General features: G+C 44.0%; 3 protein-coding genes across 30 annotated transcripts in view; 1 reads left to right on the top strand and 2 right to left on the bottom strand.

Moving 5' to 3' along the window:
* The window catches only part of Tesk2 (testis-specific kinase 2), an 83,340-nt gene extending 76,665 nt beyond the window's left edge, over positions 1-6,675 (bottom strand). Inside the window, exons 1-2 of one of the 2 annotated variants that reach the window (XM_030253443.1) lie at positions 6,328-6,675; positions 2,877-2,958 (exon numbers count right to left, since the gene is read on the bottom strand). In XM_030253443.1, the coding sequence (XP_030109303.1) occupies positions 2,877-2,958; positions 6,328-6,404 (159 nt within the window). In that variant the 5' untranslated portion in view covers positions 6,405-6,675. The remainder of the gene's footprint in view (positions 1-2,876; positions 2,959-6,327) is intronic. The other variant, NM_146151.4, reaches the window with a different exon arrangement.
* A 5,224-nt stretch (positions 6,676-11,899) lies between these two features.
* Ccdc163 (coiled-coil domain containing 163) lies at positions 11,900-19,244 on the bottom strand. Of its 27 annotated transcripts, none has more exons than NR_151452.1 (10): positions 18,490-18,989; positions 18,311-18,341; positions 17,965-18,146; positions 17,779-17,860; positions 17,300-17,483; positions 16,206-16,298; positions 15,145-15,212; positions 14,758-14,861; positions 13,435-13,496; positions 11,900-12,744 (listed from the first exon to the last, which is right to left on the bottom strand). NR_151452.1 is itself a non-coding variant. In NM_001356315.1 (10 exons), exons 1-10 carry the CDS (start codon positions 18,565-18,567, stop codon positions 12,626-12,628), a joined length of 1,020 nt encoding a protein of 339 aa, NP_001343244.1. In that variant the 5' UTR covers positions 18,568-18,989; the 3' UTR covers positions 11,900-12,625. The 27 variants fall into 27 exon arrangements, 18 of the variants coding, with proteins under 18 accessions (NP_001343244.1, NP_080990.2, XP_006503421.1 ...); NM_001356315.1 differs by having other exon boundaries at positions 16,206-16,273; positions 17,965-18,185; positions 18,311-18,344; NM_026714.3 differs by having other exon boundaries at positions 16,206-16,273; positions 18,311-18,344.
* On the top strand, positions 19,199-25,150 carry Mmachc (methylmalonic aciduria cblC type, with homocystinuria). Its single transcript, NM_025962.3, has 4 exons — positions 19,199-19,346; positions 21,509-21,703; positions 22,925-23,077; positions 23,717-25,150. The coding sequence occupies exons 1-4, from the start codon at positions 19,266-19,268 to the stop codon at positions 24,125-24,127; spliced, it is 840 nt and encodes a 279-aa protein (NP_080238.2). The 5' UTR covers positions 19,199-19,265; the 3' UTR covers positions 24,128-25,150.
* The last annotated feature ends 543 nt before the right edge of the window (positions 25,151-25,693 follow it).

Here is a 25,693-nt window from a genome sequence, read left to right as displayed (position 1 = left end):
TTATGACAATTCTGTGTCCTTGTTCCAGCTGGATAGATTCAAACAGCAAGGACTGAAATGCAGAAAGCCTGTCTTTTTATATTTCAAAATCCAAAAGCCATAAAAGAAGATCGAAAAGTTTATCAGCATAAAAATCTAGAACTTCTATAAGGAATAAAAGAAAAGACGTCAGAAAGGCAAATATCAAAGTGAGCCTGAGGGCATGAGGGCAGAGTGGATGGTTGGCATGCAGGAGGCCCTGGGTTCAATACCCTGCGTCCAAGGAAGGAAAAAGAAGAATTCTTGTAAAACATATCACAAACCTTTATTTAACTTTTTATAGAGAGTCTAAGAAATCAGAACGATAGGGATCCCTGACTCAACAGAAAAGTTATGACTTGAACATAAAAGATGCTTCATCTCAGCATAATTAAAAGAACTGAACCTCTCCGAGTTTATCTATCACTTCTTTCTATCTATCACATTGGCAATAATCCAAGATTGATAACAGCAGGCATAATAGTAACAGTACTGATCCTCCAGTCATAATGCTTACAGGTAGAGCTGCAGCTCGGCGGCCATGGATCAGATAGTACCAGTGCCCACCTCAAAGGGCTTTTGCTAAGATTAAATGAGATGACACACGTAAACTCCTAGAATGGTATTTACTGTACAGAACACTGTCTAAGCATTCACTATGACACAGGCAATGTAGATGGGAAATACCGGAGGAAACAAACTGAGCAGTTCCTCGTAATAAATGCACATCAACTTTAAAATTCTGCTTTTGTAAATTTACCCCTCAAATCCCCTTGCACACATGTCAAAGTGACACGCTCAGGGTCTACACTACAGCACTGCTTAGCAAGGCTAAAGGAATGCGCAGAGTAGGCAACAAGTTTTAATACACAGATTCAAAAGCTTTTCGGTGTTTCTTTAAACATTTTTTTTTCTATTACATTTTATTTATCTGTGTGTAGAGAGGCCGGAGGACAACCTATGGGAATCTGTTCTCTCTCTCCTTCCAAGTGGGTCCCAGAGACCAAGTGTGAGAGACTCTTGTGGCGAGAACATCTACCCACAGAGCCATGTGACCAGCCCATTTTGTTGTTGCCTTTGTCTTGGGTTTTTTGTTTTGTTTTGTTTTGTTTTTTGGTTTGTTGTTGTTGTTGTTGTTGTTGTCGTTTTTCAAGACAGGGTTTCTCTGTGTAGTCCTGGCTGCCCTGGAACTCACTCTGTACACCAGGCTGGCCTCGAACTCAGAAATCCGCCTGCCTCTGCCTCCCAAGAGCTGGGTTTAAAGGCATGTGCCACCACTGCCCAGCTTGTCTTGGTTTTTAAAACAGGGTTTCATGTAGCCTACATTGGCCTCCCTTTTGCTGTGTGTAGTCTTCTCCCATCAGGTACTGTGATAGCCCCAAATGGTAACACACACACACACCAGCCTATGGAAAATCTTTGTTAAATTCTGAATAGTCCTAGGCCAAGCAGAGAAGGCTTGTGGGACCAGTTCAGCAGGGACCAGGACTGATATTTGTGGAGGCCTGCTCTATTCCACAAAGAAGCACAGATGGCTTCCTCCGTCCTGAATTTATCCTCCTCCATTCAAAGCCTGGATTCAGACAACAGCTTATTAGGTGTCTTCAGATTTCCCTGCGAGCCCAGAGGTGATCTCCTGGTTCTCCAACATCCATTCTGCACAACTTAACTCAGCCAATAATCTATGACCCTGAGGCAGGGTGACATAGCACACAGACAAACCCCAAAGCTCTATGAAGACATCTCGGGGTCGAAAGAAGTTTTTCGGGGGAGGGAGGGGTATTTGTTTTGTTTTTGAGATAGGTTTTTTTTCTTTATGTAGTCCTGGCTATTCCTGAGCTTGATATGTAGACCAGGCTAGACTTCACAGAGATCTACTTCATTCTGCCTCCTGAGTACCAGGAATGCCAGAATGCACGACCACACCCATCTACACCCAAAAGAATTCCCTAGGAGAAAAAGTAGGAATGTCCCTGGAGACAAAAGAGGAAGCCCTCGAAGTACTAATCAGAAAAGCTCTCCAGGATACACTAAAATGAAAGACACACCCAGTGAGTAGAGCCCAGAACTGTGAGAAACCATCAGCTTTTTAAGGGGGAAAAAAAAAACATTATATATATTCATGTTTGGAAGCATTTACCTAAACAAAGTCTAAAAGAATGCAAAGACAGCTGGGTTGTGGTGGTCTGTCCTGTATGCCAGGAAGTCAGAAGTTGAAGGTTGTCCTCAAAATCCCTTCTTCAAAAATAAAAATGGGGGTGAGGTGAGGGCCTGCTAGCAAGGGCAGCTGAGCATTCAGCTTCAGTTCCGAGCACCCAAAGAGTTTTTAAAAAATGGTTGGGAGGCGTGAAGGGAACAGGGCACTGGGTAGACACAGCAGTCATGAGACCATGACTGTTTATACAAAATATATAAATATTTAAAATCATGTTATATGTAAACAGTTTGATATTTAACCACTTGAATACATTGTATTTCCAAGTAATATATATATTAAGGAAGAGTGTGGAAAGTTCCCAAGCATGGAACTAATTCTAACAGAGAAATACACTATTTGGGTATTTTTGAGACAGACTCTGGCTGTGTGGAACAAGATGCTACTAACCCAAAGCACACGATGCCTCTCGCTTCAGTCTCCTGAACGTTAGGACCACAGGAGTGCCCCACAGCACCCAGCTTTAAATATAACATTGAAAACAAAACAAAATACTAACGCTTACAGAAGATAAGCATTTTACCTATAACCATATAGTTAATAACACAATCTCAGTTTTGATTTACCATGAAGATTTCCAATATTTTCCTCTTTTCACGTTGCCTTTATAAAATCAGAGGGCCAGAAAAATGGGTAAGAGTACCTGCTGCCACACTTGATGACCTGAGTTCAATTCCCAAGATCCACATGATGGGAGGTCAGAATCAAGTTCTCCAAGTTGTTCTCTACACACACACACACAGACACACACACATACAAATAGTAAAATAAATAAATAAATAAAATGTCAAGAATGGATAGTTGACACATTACAAATATGTTAACAACCAGCCCTCTGACCACTCAGCAAAAATAACCCTACTGAGACCACACTGAAGTCATGTTCATTTGATGACTCAGAAAATAGCATAATACCCATTGTTGGGCCAAAACATTCACCATCACCCACATGAACAATGTACTAATTAGGCTCCAGTTACCAGAAAGAGAAAAAAACTCGCATAAAAGTCCTTATCCAAGATTTCAAACTCTAATAAAACATTCAGTGTATGATATTAACAATGTATTTATAACCACTTTAATATAGGGGGAAGAACAGTTTTAAAAATGAGCCCCTTTCTACTCTAAATAAGCCAGGGAACAATTTTCTTCTTATAATTAACTGTAAGTAGAAAGCGCCACTGCAGTGCCTGAGAGAGCAGGTTATTAGCTTCCCGGCATGTACATGTCTAAACCAGAATTAAGACCTTCATATGCCAAACCACACAGGACAGGGTTTGAGGAACCATCCCAAACATTTATCTCTATAAAAGAATAACGTATCATGCATTGAAATCACCCAGATGTCTGAGAACCTCACTGTTTAGACACAATCTGTACCATTGATCACTAGTTTCTAACATGTGAGTCCCTCCTTGTTGATGATAGGCCCCATCTATAATATCTCCTGTGTTCCATCTCCTGCCATCATATTGGGTAGTTATTACATCTATACAGATGACATAGTCAACACAGCCCTTAACGCTGCTGAACTATTGTAATGACCTATATAGCTCCACTTCCCTTCAACAGTACTGAGACAGTTACACCTTTTTTTCTTCCTCAGCCTTGGAAAGAACTCTGAATTTTTCCAATCATGTATTCTTACAAAACCCACTCTTCAATCACAATTCTGCTTATCTCCTCATTCTCCATCTTACTAGCTTTCTTAAAGATTTTTTAAAATTTTTTATTTTGTATGCATGAGTGTCTTATCTATATGTCTGTGTGTTATATGCATGCATCGCCTAAGGAAGCCTGAACAGGTGTTGCCTCCCCCAGAACTGGAGTTACACACAGTTGCATATAGTCACTGGGAACTGAATCTGTGTCCCCTGGGAGAAAGACCAATGCTCTTAAAAGCTAAGCCACCTCTTCAACCCCAGATTTTACTTCTTATAACTTCTAATTCAGACTGTGCAGTTAATCATAGGCCCACAGTATCATTCGCAGTCTGAAAAGTGGCTCCCATTTTATATTTCTGCTTTGCAAATTCCAGTTCTGGGTCAACCCAATCTTTTGGGGTTTGCTTTATTTTGGTTTTTGTCTGCCTGTTTGTAGGGTGTTGAGGAAAATGTAAAATCTGATGGTGGCACAACCTTTTAATTCTAGCAGAGGCGGGTGGATCTGAATAGAAGAAGAAGGAAAGGAAGGAAGAAAGGAAAGGAAAGAGAGAGAGGAAGGAAGGAAGGAAGGAAGGATCCTTACCCTTGGTGGTAGAGATGGCTCAGTGGTTTAAAGCACTTGTTACTCTTCTAGAGAACCCAGGTTCGAGTCCTAACACCCACGTGGCAGCCACAACAATCATCACTCCAGTTCCAAGGGTCTGACACCCTTTTCTGATCTCTGAGGGCACCTTCACACATGTGCACAAACATACACACAGGCACACACTTACACACCATACAGCATGATCCACATAGTGAGTTCCAAATCAGTCAGGGCTACACTGCGAGATTCTGTCTGAAACCAAACCAACAGAAGAAGCACTCATCACATAAAATAAAAATAAACCTAAAAACAACAAACCCTTGCTATTTCCCACTGATGATTCCCATGGCTATAACGCTCATGTCAGAAACTCACCGCAGTTCCGTCAACCTCCAGAGAAAGCTGATTTATCTACAGATAACTGATCACAATAAAAATAAGACCAGTCTAGTGTGATAACACGCATAATTCCCGGCTGGCCTACCCTCAAACAAGCAGAAAAAGAGAGAAAGAAGGCAGATGTGCTGCTCACTGCCGCCTGCCTTCCACTTACTCCTAAATCCGTGGGCTGACCACTGCATTACAACCACCAGATTATCAAAACTGCCTTTGAAAGAAAACAAGTCACTTCCTAATTGCCAGACTCGTGGCTTCACACTCTCCTGCTGCTTGACCTGGGAAGCGCCTGGTATCCCCCTCCCTTCTGGAGACTGTCTTTGGCTTCTGTGATACTGCCACAGTGTTCTAGCTCTCTTCAGTGTCTGTTATCCTCAGCAATGCTGCCTCTGTCCACAGCCCAATTCTCCGCTTTCTGGAGTACTACGAGGGGGTGCTAAGGTTTCAAGTATTCCTATTTAATTCCAATTTATGTCTTTAGAGCCTAACTTAATCAGTTCTATGAGCAACTTTCCACCTCTATTTGAAAAACTCGGGTTGAACTTGTCCACAACCCAACTTATCATTCTTCAGATCTACTTCTTTACATTGTTAGCACCACCAACCCAATACCATAAACCAATGAGAAAGCCCTTATGTAGAAAAGCAGAAAGCAAAAAACCCTCTAAATTCTATTCTAAAATTCTTGGAATTTCATGCCATTCTCTTCATTTTCCACAACTATTCCAGTCCATTCATCCTCTTCTCACGCACAAAACACAGCAGCCTCCTGACTACCTGGGCCTTCTGCCCTCCGGTCTTACTTTCAATCTTTCTTTCACATTTTCCAGAGATAATCCATATCAAACTCCTGCTTACAACCTTCAATGGCTCCGTATGCCTACAAATAAAGTCCAAATTCTTTAACAAGTTTTTCTCAGAGGTTTAAATTAAAAGGTTTTTCAATTGGACTAATCTGGCTTTTATTTCCAACTAAATCAGAATCGTAGTTTAGATAAGAGTCTTCTTCAAAATGAAGGGTAAGAACGTGAATAAAAAGGAGAGAAGTCTCTTAGGATAGGAGTCAGGGTGGTTAGGAGAGATGAGCACGTTTCGGAGGGAATCCAGATCTCAGAGGGAGAAGGGGGCTCGGAGACTAGTGAGGCACACTCAGTAGGGGAACGGGACGTGAAGGATTCCACAACTTCACAAGTGAGGAAGGTCAGACACAAACAACCCTTTTGAGTATAACGTCCAATGGGTTCTTGACCCCTGAGACGAGGTGGGGACTGTCCCGGGACCCGGAGGGAACTGAGAAGGAAAGGGGGAGAGGGGCAAGAGACAGTCCCCGCTTCTTTGAGAATCTCAAGTACAGCACCGGATTGTCCAGTGCTCAGCGACCCATGAGCCAAGCTGCGCGCAGGGCAGGGATGCCGAGCCTTGGTCCCCAGGCACTCTCCCGACGTTACCTGAGGCACAACTGAGCCGCGGAGGGGGCGTCTGCGCCGGCCAGAGGGTAAGGGAGGCAGCGGCCCAGAGCGAGCATAGCAGCTCCCGGCCGCGGCTGTTTAGCCTGCGGAGGAGGTGAGGGTCCCTTGGGCAGAAGCCGGAGATTGCTCAGGGCCAGCGGCGGCGCAGGAGCTGGAGGCTACTGCCATGGCCTTGCGGTCTGAGCTGCTTTCCCCCGCCTACTCGGCGGGGCCCGGAGGCGGATCACCGCTGGGACTGAGAAGGCAGCTGGAAACTCTCGGCTCCCCGCCGGTGAGTGTCTGAAACGCCTGGGGGGCAGGGGGCTGGGGGCGGGGCCCCGTGAGCTCCGCCCCCTCCTCAGGCCTCCCTCAGAGCAGCCAATCAATCGTCAACCTTTGACAAACGAGCTAATAGAGTTGCCCAATTAACGTTAGGAATGCCACGTGGTACGAGGGTGGGCACAATGGGCGTACAGAAAAGCCAATCAGCAACGCTCGGCGCCAACTCTTAGAAGATGAAGGGAACCAATAGGAAGAGAGTGGAGTTAAAAACAGAGGGGACAGTGTGTTGAAAAAGCGGAACCGGAGAGAATTCACCTTGGGGAAAACCTAGTCTAAAGAGTCTCAGAGGGCGGGACACAAGAGAGACCAATCAAACCCCCCCAAACAGAAGCGAATGGTAAATTAATTAAGCCAATTAAACAAGCACTAAACTGGCGCGGCTTTTGAATAAGGTGTTCTGCTGGATCGAATGCAGTGTCCTGCAGGAACGCAGTATATTGACAAGCTAAAATTAGCACATAATTCCTAACAACTTGAGAAAGAGCAGTAAGTATAACTTAAACGAAATGCCAAAGGGAGAGATTGAATTCAGGGAAGGCTTAGAGGATTGGTATCACCAGCTAGATGGAAAGGAGAGATATGAAAGATCTTCGAAGGGAATAACAATTCTACCCAACTGTTCATCAGGTACAGATTTCCTCACACTTTCCATAGCCATGGATCTCAAGGGTTCATAATTTTATAGCTGAACAGACTGCTAAAGAAGAATAAGAGCAGTGGGATATAGGTCTTACTCCCAACGGTTTAGGGGCCTCCCTTCAGAAATCTTTAGCATGTGAGACATAATTAAAATATGTCTAGGAGCCGAGCATGGTGGCGCACGCCTTTAATCCCAGCACTCAGGAGGCAGAGGCAGGCGGATTTCTGAGTTCGAGGCCAGCCTGGTCTACCGAGTGAGTTCCAAGACAGCCAGGGCTGCACAGAGAAACCCTGTCTCGAATAACAAAAAAAAATAAATAAATAAATAAATACTAGGGGCAGAAAGCAATGGTAATGTACCATGTGGTCCAGGGTTCAATTCCCAGCACTGAAAATAATAACACCAATGGAATGTAGTGCTACTGACAGCTGAGTTTATGAAAATGTATAGTAGGAAATAAAATTGCAAGAGGCTGAACATGAGTGGAGTTTAAATAATAAAATTATCTTTTTATTTTAAATGCTGTGTGATTTATCCTTGAACAGAAGCATAACCTAAACAGGGAATTGTTTGAGGAAGAGTAATTAGCTCACAGAATCTCTGAAGGGAGGTACTCAGGCACAGTTCTCTTGGCCTGTTCAGGATCTTTCTGACATAAATTATGTGCTGCCACCTGGTGGCAGTTCAGACCCACTGTTCCACCGTTGTCCTTTAACATTTCTGTTGAAAGATTTGGCACCCTTGCAAGTGTGTCTCCCATAGAGCTTGATACAAACAGTTGATAAATACTACTGGTAGCAATCGGAGCTAATGCCACCATGCCAGATAAATTATCTGCCCAGTGAAAGACAGAGAGAGGCTTGGCGAAAAGGCTTGTGTTAAATGTGGATCTAAATAACAAAAATTTTTTAAATTTGGGGCTGGAGATGCAGTCCATTTGGCAGTGTTAGTATGCACGGCGCCCAGATGTGGTGTCACACTCCTATCAAATCACCATTCAGAAAGTGGAGGCAGGATTTCAGGAGTTCAAGGTCATCCTCAGCTAGATATGGAGTCTAGACCAGCCTGGGACACTTGATACCTGGCCTCAAAATAAAAACTATTAAATAGAGGAAGGAGGAAAAACAACAACACCAAGGGTTCAAGTAGTTACCGTGCAAACCTGAGGAAGAGTCTGTCATCCCAGCACTCCTGGAAGGTGGGAGGCAAAGACCAACACCAGAGCTGCCTCCTAATCCCAACATGTACTCGGTAGCATGAATGTACACAAACAAGCCAGGTATGGTCTACATACCTATAATACCTGGGGTGTGGCGACAGGAGGAACAAGGCCACCTTTGGCTATATAAAGAGTCTAAAGCAAGCCTGGACAACACAGGATTCTGTCATATACACACCAAAATAAATCAATAAAATAAAACTGGGTCTGAAGCTAAGTATGATATCACTGTATCACTTGTAATCCTGGCAATCAGGAGACTCAGGCAGGATGGAAACAAGTTTGAAGCCAACCTGAGCTACAGAGTTCTGAGTCAGTCCAAGTAAATGCATACTACATACTACATACTAAATGAAAACAGGGCTGAAGAGATGGCTCAGCAGGTAAGAGCACTGACTGCTTTTGCAGAGGATCCTGGTTCGATTCCCAGCACATATATGCTGATTCTAGTTAACTCCAGTTCCAGAGGATCCAGTGCTCTCACCTGGCCTCTGCAGGCACCAGACAAGCACAGTGGTACAGACACACATGCAGGCAAAGCAAAGCACTTACTCACATGAAATAACAATAAATAAAACAAAAGCAAAAAGAACCTCTCCTCTCCTTCCCTCTCTCTCAAGGTCTTTTTTTTTTGTCCTTTTTCAAGACAGGGTTTCTCTGTGTAGCCCTGGCTGTCCTGGAACTCACTCTGTAGACCAGGCAGGCCTCGAACTCAGAAATTCGCCTGCCTCTGCCTCCCTAGTGCTGGGATTAAAGGCATGTGCCACCACTGCCCGGCACAAGGTCTTATTATACAGTTCAGAGATGGTCTTGAACTCAGAGATCCATCTGCCTCTTCCCAAGAGCTGGGCTTAAAGGTGTGCACTATCATACCCACTGAGAGACCCTGCCTCTGGTCACCACATACTCATGCTCAAAATAATCAGGTGCAAATGCACACATGCACACACACATGTACGCAACTGTGCACACACTCGCACACATGTGCACACGCACATGTACACACACACACCCCAACAAAAAAATGTGGAAGATATCCCTATAACTATTCAATGTCCAAGGCCCTCTCCCCATAATGTTGGCTATTAGTTGGGCCAGAAATTTAAATATACCATTACTAAAAGTAGCTCCCATTTTACTACCTCATCCTTCTATTTTTTTTTTTTTAAGATAACTGTCTCCTCTTGCCAGCCTGAACTAAGAGTTGGAACCTTCCCATAAGCTGACTGCACATCTTAGTTCTAAGCAAATGCATCCGAAGACCTAACTGGTGGATGGATGGCATTATCTCTTGTCTACAGTTACCACTGGCAGAGGCTTCATGAGGTCTCTGAAATGCTGCTGATTCTTAGGAAATCTTGAACCCCCTAGAACATAAAGTCCAGAAAAGCAGAAAGCAAAGCTGACCTTCAATGCCAGAGATCTTGAGTTCAATTCCCAGCAACCACATGGGATCCAATGCACTCTTCTAGTGTGTGTCTGAAGACAGCTGCAGTGTACTCATATAAATAAAAAATAAATAAATCTTTTTTTTTTTTTAAAGCCAGTAAGCTACCTTCCTCCATGTCAGTTCCTGCCTCCAGGTCCCTGTCCTGACTTCTCTTCAGGATTGAACGATGGGTAAAATTCACCGTTTCCTCCTCCAGTTGCTTTTAGTGTTTTGTCACAGCAATAGAAAAGTAAGCTAAGGACTAAACCGCTAACCATAAGACATATTTGTTTTGTTGTCATTATTGTTGGTTTTGACACAGGGATGTCTTATGCAGCCCAAGCTGGCCTCAAACTCCAGATCCTTGGGCTGGGGAGGTGGCTCAGTGGTTAAGAGCACTGACTGCTCTTCCAGAGGTCCTGAGTTCAATTCCAGTAACCACATGGTGGCTCACAACCATCTGTAATGTGATCCAGTGCCCTCTTCTGGTGAGTCTGAAGACAGTGACAATGTACTCATATACATAAAAATAAATAATAAAAAAAAAACCCTCCAGATCCTTTTGTCTCCACTTCCCTAGTGGTAGGATTACAGGTATATACCACAACCTTTATTTATTTATAATTATTTCAGATAACTACATGAAATATGTATAAGGCATTTTTTAAATGAAATTGAATAAAAATGGACCAGAGGTATAGCATTACCACTTGTTTAGCATTTTTTAAAGATGTTTTTTAAAATTTATTTTAATGTATATGAATACACGGTCTCTATCTTCATGCACACCAGAAGAGGGTGTCAGAGGGCGTCAGATCTCATTACAGATGGTTGTGAGCCACCATGTGGTTGCTGGGAATTGAACTTAGGACCTCTGGAAGAGCAGTCTATGCTTTTAACCACTGAGGCATCTCTCCAGCCCCCTTGTTTAGCATTTAATGAGGCTCTGGGTACAATAATCCCTGCCATTGCAAGGAAAAGACAGGTGGGTGGCAGCAAGCAAGCCAGCTAGCAGACTAGTAGGTATGGCAGCATATACCTCCAATTTTAGAATTTAGGTTTTAGCAAGAGGATCAGAAAGTTCAAGGTCATTGTGGTGGTTTAAATGAGAAGTGCCCCCCATAGGCTCATATTTTCAACACTTGTTCTTCAATTGTTGGTACTCTTTCAGAAGGATTAGAGGTATGGTCTTATTGGAGGTGTGCCACTGGGTCATTAAAGTTTCAAAAGATCTGCCAGTCCCTGTGCACCCTCTGTGCTTCCCGCTCGTGGATGGGATGTAGTCTCAGATGGTTGTGATCTCGGCTTCTGCTCGTGTCGTGCCAGCCCACCAGCTGCTGACATGTATCTCACCATGATGGTGCTGGGCCCTGTGAAATTACAAGCCCCAAGACAACTCTCCCTCTAGGAGATGCCTTGGTTGTGGCATTTTATCACAGTATTAGGAAAGTAACTAAGACAGTCAACTTCACTCAAAGCCAATCTGTGTGACATAAAATCCTGCCTCAAGGAGCTGGAGAGATGGCTCAGTGGTTAAGAGCACTAACAGTTCCTCCAGAGGTCCTGAGTTCAATTCCCAGCAACCACATGGTGGCTCATAACCATCTGTAATGGAATACGATGCCCTCTTCTGGTGTGTCAGAAGACAGCTACAGTGTATTCATATAAATAAAATAAATCTCCTTAAAAAAAGAAAACCCTGCCTCAAAAAATTAAAAAGGAGCTAAAGAGATGGCCCAATGGTTAGGAGCACTTACTACTCTTTGATGGCCAGCATCTATATGGCAACTCACCATCGTGTATAAGTCCAATTCAAGAGGATCTGATGCCTTCTTCTGACCCCTCAGGACCTTACACGCAGATGGTGCATAGACATACGTGCAGGCAGAATTCCCATACACATAAAGTAATAAAAGAATGTTTAAAAATAAAAATAGTATAATTTGAATCATGGAACTCTTTATTTCCTCAAGAAGGTTATAGCAAAAAATACTTCTTGGCTAGGTGTAGCAGTGCCCACCTTTGATGCCAGGACTAGGGAGGCAGAGGCAGGAGAACCCTGAGAGTTCAAGGAGAGCCTGTTCCCAGAACAGCCAGGGCTACTTAAACAGATCCTTTCTCAAAATAAGAAATAGAGATTTTGGTTTTGTTGGCTTTTGTTTGTTTGTTTTGAAGACAACTCGATTTCAGAGAAACAGAACTGTAGACATACAGACTGGGCTACTGAGGGTGAGGAGGTAGGGAGAAGCTGGGGTAAGCCTCCCAGCAGTGTGACTGACTGGATCTAGTGCCCACCGGAACATCACACTCTCCTTTGTGATCACCTCAATACTCCCAACATCCTAACCTATTCTACTCACCAAACAAGAGATCATTTCTTCCCAAGTTCACTGGAGCTCAGTCAAAGGTGCACCTATGATTGTCAGATTTCAAAGGCAGGGGTCACAGGAACCAGGTAAGTAACAAGAAGGAAAGGTATGGCCCAGCCTATCCCATGTGGGGCAAGATTTACAGAGAACACATCAGGGAGAATGAAGCTACTTTATTTTGAATTAGCCAGGGAGAAGGACTGGCTGCACAGTGCGATGCCTCGGTAAAGAGGGCATGAACGGAGAGGATGAGGAGGCTGCCTGGGATAGAAGCTGCACCTCATTTTTCTCACAAGTTCTTACAGGTCACTCTGGAAGATCGTGGGGCCCTCAAGGAACAGGTCCTCTTGCCCTAGACTCCAGGCATGGAACTGAGAGCTGCTGGGTTCCAGGTTAGGAAGGGAGTTGTTCTGGAGTTCTAAGATGAAGGAAAATAAAATTAAATTTAAAAAGAAATTAGCATCCCAGCACTCGGGAGGCAGAGGCAGGCAGATTTCTGAGTTCGAGGCCAGCCTGGTTTACAAAGTGAGTTCCAGGACAGCCAGGGCTACACAGAGAAACCCTGTCTCAAAACAAAACAAAACAAAACAAAACAAAACAAAAAAGCAAAAAACAAAGCCAACTCCCCCCAACCCCCAAAAAAAGAAAGAAATTAGCAAGACTGCCATGCACAGAACTAGGCCCTGGACCACCCTGGAAAAGACACACAGGCCTGATCTGAATGTGCTGATTCTCTGGCGATTTCTGACTATCTGTCTGTACCTATGCCCCAACTACAATTAAGTGGTTAAATGAAAATGTGGTGGCCCATGACTGTAATCCTAACACCAGGAACTTGAGGCAGGAAGATTTTGAGTTCAAGGCCAGTCTGGGTTACATAGCAAGCCTGAGCTACACAACAAAACCTGACTTTTAAATAAATATTAAATAATAATTACTTTGGTTTCTCTTCAAATCACATAAATCTTTTGCCTTTTACTAAATGAATATCAAATAATAAAGTAGCTTTACTCTCCATGATATAACATAGGTAGATGGATTCACAAAGAAAAGACAATGTCAAACAATTAGACAGCTCATTCAGGAGGCATTCAGAGTCCGTCCTTACCCCTATCCAATTTCTTTAAAAGTTCCCAGCTACGGCCACAGTCTGGGAGACTGACTTCAGAGCTGGATGAAGAAAGAGACATGGTGAAAGCTCGTGCCAGAGGCAGCTTTGACTGCTGGGCAGGAACGGAGTTCCTAGAGAGAACAGTCAGAAGCAGAGGATGGACCTAGGATACTCTTCCAGCATAAAACCTTCTGTTCTGAGGCCAGGAGTCCACCCCACCCCCTCCACTATTGATCAGACATGTAAAGATATGTCACTGTGGTGGAGGGATGGCTCAGCAGTTAAGAGTACTGACTGCTCTTCCAAAGGTCCTAAGTTCAATTCCCAGCAACCACATGATAGCTTACAACCATCTGTAATGGGATCCAATGTCCTCTTCTGGTGTGTCTGAAGACAGCTACAATGTACTCATATAAATAAAATATATACAGATAATTATATATATATGTATATATGTATGTGTGTGTGTGTGTATATATATATATATATATATGTATATATATATATCTCACAACTCTGAATCAAATGAAGAATGCCTAATACTGGGGCCAGCAAGGTTGCTCAGCTGATAAACATGCTTGTCACCAAGCTTAACAACTTGAGGCTGATCCTCAAAACCCATACAGTAGAAGGAGAGAACCGAATCCTATCAGACCTCTGACCTCCACATGCACTTCATGCTACATATGCCCACAAGTAAGCAGACTAAATAAATAAATAGAATACAAAAAAAAAAAGGGCTGGTGAGATGGCTCAGTGGGTAAGAGCACCCGACTGCTCTTCCGAAGGTCCAGAGTTCAAATCTCAGCAACCACATGGTGGCTCACAACCATCCGTAACGAGATCTGACTCCCTCTTCTGGAGTATCTGAAGACAGCTACAATGTACTTACATATAATAAATCAATAAATCTTTAAAAAAAAATACAAAAAAAATTTCAGTAATACTAGTGGCCATAATAGCACACGCTTGTTGTTCATTTGTAGGAAACAAAAGAGAGCAGGCTGGTGAGTTTGAGGCCAATCTGGGCTACCCAGTGGAACCCACCCATCTCAATAAAAATAGATAAAAAAAAAAAAAAAAAAAAAAAAACTGAGTCTGGTAACATATACCCGTAACATCTGCACTTGGGAGGTAAATCAGGAGGACCAGGAGTTCAAAGACAGCCTAAGCTAGACTATCCAATGCTGTTCTTATGAATATAAACCCAGATACTCAGACTGACCACCCTAACCAATTTTGGCCAAATTTAGGGTAGCTGAACTTTGCTTGACCTCTACAACACAAACCCCCTGTAACAGCCCAGCACACACATCTGACCTGAGGAGGTAGGGCTCTTCCTTCTGGGCATCATGGGCCTCTGTACTGGAAACCTCCAAGGTATGAACCCTGTCCATCTGGTCACTCTGCAGGTGCTCCAACTTCTGCCAGACCGAGGTGCAGAGGGAGGGCTAAATCTCTCTCTTTCCAAGGGAAACTCCCTCCCACAACCCCCTCCTTGACACATGAGAACCTACATGTGGGCAAGGACAGTGAATCATGTCTACAGCAAAGAGACTGGGAAGAACTGCTTTGGAGAGATGTGGAGTCAGCAAGGGAAATAATGAAAGAGAGATGGAGGTGGGAGAAGACATCCAAGCCCTTTCTGTAGAGCAAGGATGGGGACTCAGGACGAACTATGTGGAGTCCGATCTAACCCTGTCCTACCTTCCAGCTGCGGGCCTGAACCTGGGGCCCTTTAGCTATTTGTTCCAGCAACAACTCCTGATGTTGGCCTGAAAATAAGACAGAATATAAGGGGACCATTCTCCAACTTCATTCCTTTTTCTTCACTGCTTTGTGACCAGACTGGTGGTAGAAACTTAAACACATTCTGGTCCAGCTGCTGGGAAGATACCAAGGTGATGGGAAAGACTAAATGACATGAGAGATAAAGAGCAAAATAAAATATTTTGCCAAAGGCTAAAGGTGTAGCTTAGTGGTAGAGCAGACACTTTGCAAGTAAAAAGCCCTGTGCATTTGATACCCAACATCACACAATATTTAAATTATAAAATATACAAATAATAGTAATAATAATAATAATAATAATATCAATAATAATTTGCCTAGCCAGGGGTGGTAACACATGCCTTTATCCCAGCAGTTAGGAAGCAAAGGCATATGGGTCTCTGTGAGTTCAAGATCAGCCTGATCCACACAATGAATCCCAGGACAGCCAGAACTATGTAGAGACACTGTCTCAAAAAAAAAAAAAAAAAAAAAAAAAAAAGGGCCGGGCGTGGTGGCACACACCTTTAATCCCAGCACTCGGGAGGCAGAGGCAGGCGGATTTCTGAGTTCGAGGCCAGCCTGGTCTACAAAGTGAGCTCCAGGACAGCCAGAGCTATAAAGAGAAACGCTGTCTCAAAAAACCAAAAAAAAAACCCAAAAAAAAAAGGGAGGTGGGGGTGGAGTACTGGAGAGATGGCTCAGTGGTTAAGAACACTGGCTGTTCTTCCAAAGGATCCTGGTTCAATTCCCAGCATCCACATGGCAGCTCACAACTCTCTGTAACTCCAGTTCCAAGGGATCTGACACCCTCACACAGACACACATGCAAGTAGAACACCAATGCACATGAAATAAAAATAAATTAAAAAAAAATAACAAAACTAATATGCCAGACTTTTCAATAGTTCAAACAGTCAGAAGTAATGTCACTTACTGGAAGAAAAAGAAGATATTCCAAAACAAGGACAAAAAACCACTTTCAATCTTTCACTCACTCAGCTGGTCTCGAAGCAACTTCAGTTCCTCCCGAAGAATTTCTGACTCTTCCCACAAAACCTGGTGCCTACATGAGTGACAGCAGTGTCATTCTAGAACCAAACAACAAACCCAGAATGGCTGGAGATAACAACTTAATGATAAGGGCATCTACTTAGCATGTACTAGGCCCAGGGTTCAATAGCCAACATCACAGAGAAACAAAGTGAGTAGGCCAAACATTTGTTTTTGTTTTTGTTTTTCGAGACAGGGTTTCTCTATATAGCCCTGGCTGTCCTGGAACTCACTTTGTAGACCAGGCTGGCCTCGAACTCAGAAATCTGCCTGCCTCTGCCTCCCGTGTGCTGGGATTAAAGGCGTGTGCCACCACGCCCGGCTACACCAAACATCTTATGCTAGGAGCTCAGAAGCCTCAAAAGAGGAAGTTTTGGGCTAGGAAGATGGCTCAATGGTTATGAGAACAATTGCTCTTAAAGAGAACTTTGATTTCTTTGAGCCTCCACATGATGGTATAAAACATTCATACACCTAAAACACTTTTTTGTGTGTCCTTTTTGTTTTCTGAAAAAAGATCTTTTTAACCCTGGATGGCCTATAGCTCAATATGTAGAGCAGGCTAGTCTCAAACTCATAGAGACCGGCCATCTCTGCCTTCTGAGCACGAGAACTAAAACTGTGTGACACCAAGAAGCACATTTTTTAAAAAATAGTATAGAATAGAGTTTATTCAGGGCACAGAAGGGGAGTTGGAAAGGGGGAGAGGGAGAGAGAGAGAGAACAGAGAAAGAGGAGAGGAGAGGCCTGCCAGAAACATGTGGAGAGAAAGGGGTAAGGGGAAGAAGAAGAGGAGGAGAAGGAGTAGAGGAAGAGTGAAGCACATTTTTAAAAAATTTTTATTTATTATATATACAACATGTATGCCTGCAGGCCAGAAGAGGTCATCAGATGTGGGCCAACCCGTGGTTGCTGGGAATTGAACTCAGAACCTCTTGAAGAGCAGTCAGTGCTCTTAACCTCTAAGCCATTTCTCCAGCCCCCAAGAAGCACATCTTAAACAAACAACCAAAAGGGTGAAGCCTTGCCCATCACTTACTCACTCTGCAGCTCTTGGTGAAAGCCACTGGCAGGACCCAACTTTCCTGGTCTTGCTTTCATTTGGTTTTGGACTAGCTCTTGAACCTGACTCCGAAGGCCCTGCAGTTCCTTTTTCAGCCCTTCCAGGCATTGCTCCAGAAGGGCTCTCCCTTTGGGGCCCTCCTGCAGCAGTTTTAGTGATGCTGTAGAGGGGAAAGTAAGGTCAGTGGCTCTAAGAGACTCACATGAGAGCAAATGACACATAGGTAAAGCTGTGTAGGGCTGGAGGGAGAGAAGCTCACCCATTCACTAAAAGGCTAAGCCCCACAACCGAAAGCTGTATGTACATCAGCGGTAGAGCACAGATCATTAGCATGTGCAAAACTCGAAAGCTGTATGTACATCAGTGGTAGAGCACAGATCATTAGCATGTGCAAAACTCTTGGTTTCCATTTTAAAACTCTGTGTGCCATACATAGAAAAGAATTGGCCCAATACCTTCTAGAGCACTGATCTTGAACATATGTTGCTCCCGATCCTTCAACAGGCTCTGTACAGAATGCTTCAGCGCCTCAGTCACCTACCCAAGCAGAGAAAACCCAGACATTCCTTTCTAAGTCATTGTCCCAACTCCTAATATTCTCGTCTCACATTATCACCACGTACATACCCCTAATACCTCACCTGAGCCTGAGCCTGAAGCTGGGATCGGAGTTTAGTAACTTCATCCCAGAGAGAGGAGCTGTGGGCTTCAGTACAGCTCAGTCTCTCTCCAAGAGTGGGAGTCTTTAGAGCCCAAGGCTGTTGAGCTTGGGCCTCTGGCTGAGGAGGTAAGCGATGAGAAGTCCAGGTGTCAGCCAGGTCCCCTATTGTGGGAATAGGGAAGGGACAAGAGCAGGGTCTGTCTGTGTAGGAAATCAGAGGACAGGAAGTAGCTGGGATTTGTACAGAACTGTGAGCTGTACAGGCAGGCACTGAAAGAAAGGAGGCTCTGAGAAGACAAAGGGCTGGGAGAAAAGACAATACTTACCTGTAGAGGAAACTCGAAAGGGATACAAACTCTGCTACAAAAAAAAAAAAAAAAAAAAAAAAAAAAAAAACCAGCAAACAGTTCAACAAGCCAGTGAGCTCTCAGTGCCCTTTACTAAGCCCTAGCCTAGCCTCCCAATGGGAGGGGTTAGATGGGGATCCCAGAGGTCCCCCTCTTACCTTAATCCGGGCCATATTTTCATCAGTTGAACTGAGAACCGCATGAAGCTGATCAGACCAGCTAGGGCTCCTGTTCATCCTGGAGCACTTGAAATTGCGTCTCTAACTTTCCCTGTTCTTGCTCTTCCACACTCAGATACCCGCGGGCCAGCCCAGGACAAGCCACAGAGTTAGATGGAAATAAGGAAAGTGGGAATATATTAGGGCTACAGAAACAGTGCGATAGCAATACTGTGAATCTAGAACTACGGAACAGAGTACTTTGAAAAGTGGGGGGTCGGGGAGGGGGGAAGAAAACAGAATAATATCGAGAGGGTAGAATGAACCGAATTTTGGTTGAGACCTCCACAAATCAAGGACGCTATCACCACTGAGACAAGTGACAAGTGCCGCTCAAGAGTTCAAACTCTGGTAGGCGGAGAATGAGATTTTAAGTACCGGTGCCGCAGCGCCACCCGGGAAACTGAGTCCGCTTCTTGCGGAGACCACAGGCAATAGAGGGCGGAAATACGTTTCCCTGGAAATACGTGCCCTGTGCGTTCACACTCACACCTCCCGTGAAGCTCGTCGGGACACGGAGTCTTCCAGACTCGGTTATGTTTGGGCTACAAGGACAAAAGTAACTACGTGTACCAAGATGCACCGTGCAGAGTCAGTTGAGTCCGTTACTATTCCTTTACTTCTTGGGAAATGTAGTCCAGCCCTGATGGACGCATACAAGCCTAAGTTAGCTATGAGACTCCATTTCCCAGCAAGCTCAGCGTTCAGCGTGCGTTATGGAGCCGCGAGTCGCAGAGCTGAAGCAGAAGATTGAGGACACCTTGTGTCCTTTTGGCTTCGAAGTTTATCCCTTCCAGGTTGGTTTGTCTTCCCTGTGGTCCTAGGGTGAGCTCTAGGATTGGCCTTGGTGCCAAAAGTGTGAAGGCCGGTGAGCCCTTCTGATCCTCTCAACCTACTGCAGCCATCTGATGACCAGGTCGTGTTGTAAAATGGGGCTTGATTAAAAAACGTAGAGAAACACATGTTTGCCCTTTTATGTCTTTATGATGTCAAACAAATGAATGGGATACAGCCCAAGATCCCCTAACCTGTCATCATTATAATTTACCAGAAAACGGTCTCCCGGTGTGGGCGGGATCATCAGATTCTTCCAAAGGAATTAGAAGAGGTCAAAACTTGGAAGGTTGGTGTGACAGTGTACTCGATCAGATGAAGAGAGAAGAGTATTCCTAATGTTGAACAAGAGACAATTGGCTAGTTTGTTCGGCCAGCCAACAGAAGGCTAATTCATGGTGTTGCTTGCCATCAATACGGGACTGAGCATAGAAATTCCTCACGCTCGCCTGGTACAGAAGTCTCTGTAACCACAGTCCCTCTCCACCCCACCCAGCCCCGCCCTATTCCACACTTTCCTCCCACAGTGCTGAGTGAACAAAATTATGTTTAAGACACAAACTAAAATCCGCCTGTGTCCTTTGGCCTATCTTAAGATTCCTAGGCCATTGAGCTTTCCAGGGGAAGACTTGTAAGAAGATACTATTGAGAAGTTAAGTCTAGTTTGAAAGCCATGCTTGAGGTCTTGGGTTCAATTCCTAGTAATGAGGCAAAAACAAAATTGAAAGCTGAGGCTATAAAACTAAGTGAGATGTATATCTATCTATCCATCTATCAGAAATTTATCTGATAGGTGGATGGCTAGCTAGCTAGAGTGCTGGCTTAGCATTTGCAAATCTCAGTCACCAGCACAAAAACAGAGAAATGTATATGAAAAGATGGATTGAAAGGAGAGGAGAATTATGTACATTCTAGAGTCAGATTGGGACTGGAAAGAGAGCTCAGCAGTTAAGAGCACTGACTGCTCTTCCAGAGATTCTGAGTTCAAATCCCAGCATCCACATGGTGGCTCACAACCATCTGTAATGGGATCTGATGCCCTCTTCTGGTGTGTCTGAAGACAGCTACAGTGTACTCACATACATAAAATAAGTAACTAAATCTTTTTTTAAAAGTCAGAATTTGGAGGCAGTGATGGAAGGTAGTGATGGAAGGCAGATATGGGAAAGAATAGAAGTGCCTATGTGAATGTGAGGCATGGTGGCTGAAGCCTTTGACCCCAGCACTCAGGAGGCCGAGTCTTCCAGACCAGCCTGATATACATAGCAAGCTCCAGGTCAGCCAGAGCTATAGTGAGACCCCATCTTATTTTAAACTTGTGTGTGTCTAGTCTGGATAATAGGAACTATTATACTGAGCAGAGTTAGCCCCGCCTGTCTCCTAAGGTCTTGCTACTCACCTTTCCAGTCCTATATCCAACAGCCACCATGAATATCACCTGAATCTTCCAAACACAGGTTGTTGTTTTTAGCCCACCAACCTATCCTATATCCCAGAACACTTCTCACATATGAATTATTATAATCTCCTTGCTGCCATCTTGGCTCCAATCCATTCTCTACAGCGCAACCAGATCTTAGTAATGCAATTATTGGTCACTTTATTCTTTTAAGGGTTAAATGACTCCTCATCTTCACCAAGTTGGTGCCATAGTTTTTAAGTTGATATGTAAGGCCAGGCCCAACCTCTCTCCTACTAATCTCTCAAGCCTTCCCCTAGTGCATTTCCTTCTTTTTTTCTTTCCTTTTTTTTTTTTTTTGGTGGGGGAGAGGGGCGGGGGGATGGGGTTCTTTTTTTGTTTTGTTTTTTCGAGACAGGGTTTCTCTGTGTAGCCCTGGCTGTCCTGGAACTCACTCTGTAGACCAGGCTGGCCTTGAACTCAGAAATCCACCTGCCTCTGCCTCCCAAGTGCTGGGATTAAAGGCGTGCGCCACCACGCCCAGCTTCTTTCTTTCTTTTTCTTTTTTCTTTTTTTAATTCTCCCCACCCCCCCCCCAAAAAAAAAAAAAAAAAAAAAAAAAAGACAGGGCTTCTCTGTGTATCCCTGGCTGTCCTGGAACTTGCTCTGTAAACCAGACTGTTCTCAAACTCAGAGATCCAACTGCCTGAGCTTTCTGTGTTCCAGGTGGCGTGGTACAATGAACTCCTGCCTCCAGCCTTCCACTTGCCCTTCCCAGGACCTACCCTGGCCTTCCTGGTACTCAGCACACCTGCTATGTTTGACAGAGCCCTCAAACCCTTCTTAAAGAGCTGCCACTTCCAAACACTGAGAGACCCGGTGGATCAATGTGTGTCCTACCACCTGAGGAGTGTTACAGAGGTAATGTGGAACTTTCCTTCAACTCCCAAATCCACATCTGCTTCCCTGTTGACCTAGCTTAGGGCACAATCTAGCCTTAGGGCTAGGAGCCCTGACATTCTGCAACTTCTTTTTTTTTTTTTTTTTTTTTAAAGATTTATTTATTTATTATATGTAAGTACACTGTAGCTGTCTTCAGACACTCCAGAAGAGGGGGTCAGATCTTGTTACAGATGGTTGTGAGCCACCATGTGGTTGCTGGGATTTGAACTCCGGACCTTCGGAAGAGCAGTCGGGTGCTCTTACCCACTGAGCCATCTCACCAGCCCCCTATTCTGCAACTTCTTACACCCAGGTTTTACCCTTTCCTTTAGCAGACTCCCCATCTGAAATCAGTTTCGTAGGGTGACTACACTGATAGACAACTAGAGGAACCTCTAGTCTTAATCTTTTTACAAATCTTTTTTTTCCTTTGTTTTTATTTATTTATTATATGTAGGTACACTGCGGCTGTCCTCAGACACTCCAGAAGAGGGAGTCAGATCTCATTATGGATGGTTGTGAGCCACCATGTGGTTGCTGGGATTTGAACTCCTGACCTTCGGAAGAACAGTCGGGTGCTCTTACCCACTGAGCCATCTCACCAGCCCCTCTAGTCTTAATCTTAAAGATGTTGGAATATTAGTAATCCAACATCTTTAGTCATTGGTCATTGACTTTAGTCATTGGGTTCTATGCTGTCTGTGGAGCCTTTGAAGGCAGAAGACTATTTCCCAGCCTGTACTCATTTATATACACATAAATCTTTACATATACATTCTAGGTCTTTCCACTCTAGAATTGCCACAGACAACTCAATAACTCCTATAATGGAGGCTTCTGAGCAAGGCTTTTATATTTCCTTTCAAGCACAGGCCCTTCTGAGGGGGCAGAGAAACTCTAAAATCCTTCACTTTGTAGCTCCTTAGGTTAAAGTTGTTTTTCCTTCAAACAGACATTTAATGGTGAATTCCAGCAGTAGAGAGATAGAGGCAGGAGAATCAGGAATTCATGATCATCTTTAGATATATAAAGCATGTTCAAGGTCATTCTGACCCGGTCACACACACACACAAACAAACAAACAAACAAAAAAATCCCCTTGGGCTTATAAAAACAGAAGGCATATTAATACATAACTTAGGACTTAGAACAAAATCATGACTCCCATCATGCTAACAAGCGCCCTGTATTCTGTTCCAGAAGTTTCCAGAAGTGCATATGGAAGTCATTGCTGACTATGAGGTACACCCCAATCGGCGACCTAAGATTCTCGCCCAGACAGCAGCCCATGTGGCAGGTGCTGCTTATTACTACCAACGACAAGATGTGGATGCAGACCCATGGGGGACCCAGGTTAGAGAGTGAATGTGAATGAGTGGGTGGGGACCAAGGGAAAGGATAGTAAAGGCTCCTAAAGGATCCCCTACAATATAAGGTCTGTATAAGTGCTGAGATTAAAGGTGTGCCCCACCACTGCCCGGCTAGATTTTTTTTTTAAAGATTTATTTATTTATTGTATGTAAGTACACTGTAGCTATCTTCAGACACACCAGAAGAGGGCATCAGTTCTCGTTACAGATGGTTGTGAGCCACCATGTGGTTGCTGGGATTTGAACTCAGGACCTTCAGAAGAGCAGTCAGTGCTCTTCACCACTGAGCCATCTCTCCAGCCCTAGATTTCTTAATTTAATAGAAGGGACAGAGCCTTCTGCATGGAATGAGTGTGCACTGAGTGGGAAAGAATTAGAAAAAGATTAGGAACATTTGTTGCTTTTGTATGAACCATGTTCAATCCCAAGCACTCACGTGGCTGCTCAGAACCATCTGCAACTCGTTTTTAGATTGACACCCTCTGCTGGCCGCTGTGGGTACTGCTTGCATGCAAGCAAAACACTCATACCCATACTTGGGGGATAAAAAGTTTCCAATAGTCGTTGAACCTAGTGTCAAAATGACCTCTGTAACCCTGCTTTTTCTTTGTCCTCTCCCCAGCACATAGCAGGTGTGTGCATACACCCCCGATTTGGGGGCTGGTTTGCCATCCGAGGGGTTATGTTGCTGCCAGGGATTGAAGTGCCAAATTTGCCACCCAGAAAGCCCCCTGACTGTGTGCCTACAAGAGCTGGCCGCATCACTCTGCTTGAAGGTTTCAATTTCCATTGGCGGGACTGGACTTACCGTGATGCTGTGACTCCTGAAGAACGGTACTCCGAAGAACAGAAGATCTACTTTTCCACCCCACCTGCCCAACGCTTGGCCCTATTAGGCTTAGCCCAACCCTCAGAACACCCTAGCACTACATCTGAGCTTCCTCTTTCCTTGCTTACTAAACCTCAGAATTCCAGGAGAGCTCGAAGCTGGCTGAGTCCAAGTGTCTCACCACCTGTATCCCCAGGCCCTTGATAACTTTTCCCCTTCAGGATCCCACTCATAGTAGATTTATTTTAAGTAGGATTTGGGTTTTGAAAAAAACACTTTCTCCTTTTTTAGTTTTTTTGAGACAAGGTTCCTCTATGTAGCTCAGACCAGGTTGGCCTCAAGCTAAGAGAGATCCATCTGCCTCTGTCTTCTCCAGAGTGCTGATTTTTTGCACTGTGGAAAAACCATTTTATTTTAGGTAGGATTTCCTGATAATAGTGCTTCAGACAGTCAAGACTCAATTTACATTGGTCAAGATAAATCATATGCCAAGGCAGACTCAAAAATCAGCAGTTGACTTCAAATATTAGACTCATGCCCATTACTATTTTTTTGTTTTTGTTTTTTGTTTTTTCAAGACAGGGTTTCTCTGTGTAGCCCTGGCTGTCCTGGAACTCACTCTGTTGACCAGGCTGGCCTCAAACTCAGAAATCCACCTGCCTCTGCCTCCCGAGTGCTGGGATTAAAGGCGTGCACTACCAAGCCCGGCTTTGTGTAGTACTCTTAAGATACTATTTAAGAACCATGGTTCTCACTGTTCGTTCCTAAAGCTGCTATCATTTAATGCAGTTCCTCATGTTGTAGTGACCGCAACCATAAAATTATTTTTGTTGCTACCTAATAATTTTGCTAGTTATGAATCAATTGTCTTAGGGAATCCAGTGAAAGGGTTGTTCAACAACCCCTGGGGGCTGAGAATCACAGATTTAGCAGCTCCTAGGGGTACCCACCACATTGAGCTATGCTGAATTAATATTTAAGTAAACTACATTGAAACTGCCCCGACCTACAGTGTGCTATTACTAAAGGCTCAGGCAATCTTATACTTATGCTCAAATAGATGTACTTTGAATTCTGGAATGTTGGAAGGACATGATGTCATAGGATTATTTTGTCAACCCTAACCAAGAATCCAGAAGAAACTTCCTGACTTTACAGGATCAGAAAGGAATATTCTCTCATCACAGCTAAAATACAAGTAGTTGAATACAATCATATCCAAAGCCACCAACTTTGTTTGCCTGTTTGTTGATTCCAGAGATAGTTTCCCAATTCTGATATTTCAAATTTCACTCCCAGGGTCCAGGGAGGTTAGTTGGTAAATTGTAATGTGCTGTTTTTACTTGTTGAAAACTAAAACAGGAGACAGACCAGTCTCAGACTCAATCATGTTTCCTTGAACAGGAATCCACCCCCGCCCTCCAAACCCTGCAACAGGGAGGGAGAAGCAAACTACTGAGGGTATTAAGGGATCTGCAACCCTATAGGTGGAACAACATTATGAACTAACCAGTACCCCGGAGCTCTTGACTCTAGCTGCATATATATCAAAAGATGGCCTAGTCGGCCATCACTGGAAAGAGAGGCCCATTGGACTTGCAAACTTTATATGCCCCAGTACAGGGGAACACCAGGGCCAAAAAGGGGGAGTGGGTGGGCAGGGGAGTGGGGGTGGGTGGATATGGGAGACTTTTGGTATAGCATTGGAAATGTAAATGAGTTAAATACCTAATAAAAAATGGAAAAAAAATATCTAATAAAAACTAAAAT

The sequence above is a fragment of the Mus musculus genome, chromosome 4 (assembly GCF_000001635.26).
Source record: "Mus musculus strain C57BL/6J chromosome 4, GRCm38.p6 C57BL/6J".
Lineage (NCBI taxonomy): Eukaryota > Metazoa > Chordata > Mammalia > Rodentia > Muridae > Mus > Mus musculus.
This window is presented reverse-complemented; position numbering and strand designations above follow the sequence as displayed.

Bases quoted from the DNA above. Each gene is read 5' to 3' on its own strand.
- Ccdc163 (XM_006503358.4), bottom strand. From the start codon at position 18,567: ATGAACAGGAGCCCTAGCTGGTCTGATCAGCTTCATGCGGTTCTCAGT. The intron at 18,186-18,310 runs GTAAGTATTGTC...TTTCCTACACAG, and splicing joins CTTTCGAGTTTCCTCTACAG to ACAGACCCTGCTCTTGTCCC. The intron at 14,862-15,144 runs GTAGGACAGGGT...TCGGTCTGGCAG, and splicing joins TTCAGGCCCGCAGCTGGAAG to AAGTTGGAGCACCTGCAGAG.
- Mmachc (NM_025962.3), top strand. From the start codon at position 19,266: ATGGAGCCGCGAGTCGCAGAGCTGAAGCAGAAGATTGAGGACACCTTG. The intron at 21,704-22,924 runs GTAATGTGGAAC...ATTCTGTTCCAG, and splicing joins ACCTGAGGAGTGTTACAGAG to AAGTTTCCAGAAGTGCATAT. The intron at 23,078-23,716 runs GTTAGAGAGTGA...TCCTCTCCCCAG, and splicing joins CAGACCCATGGGGGACCCAG to CACATAGCAGGTGTGTGCAT.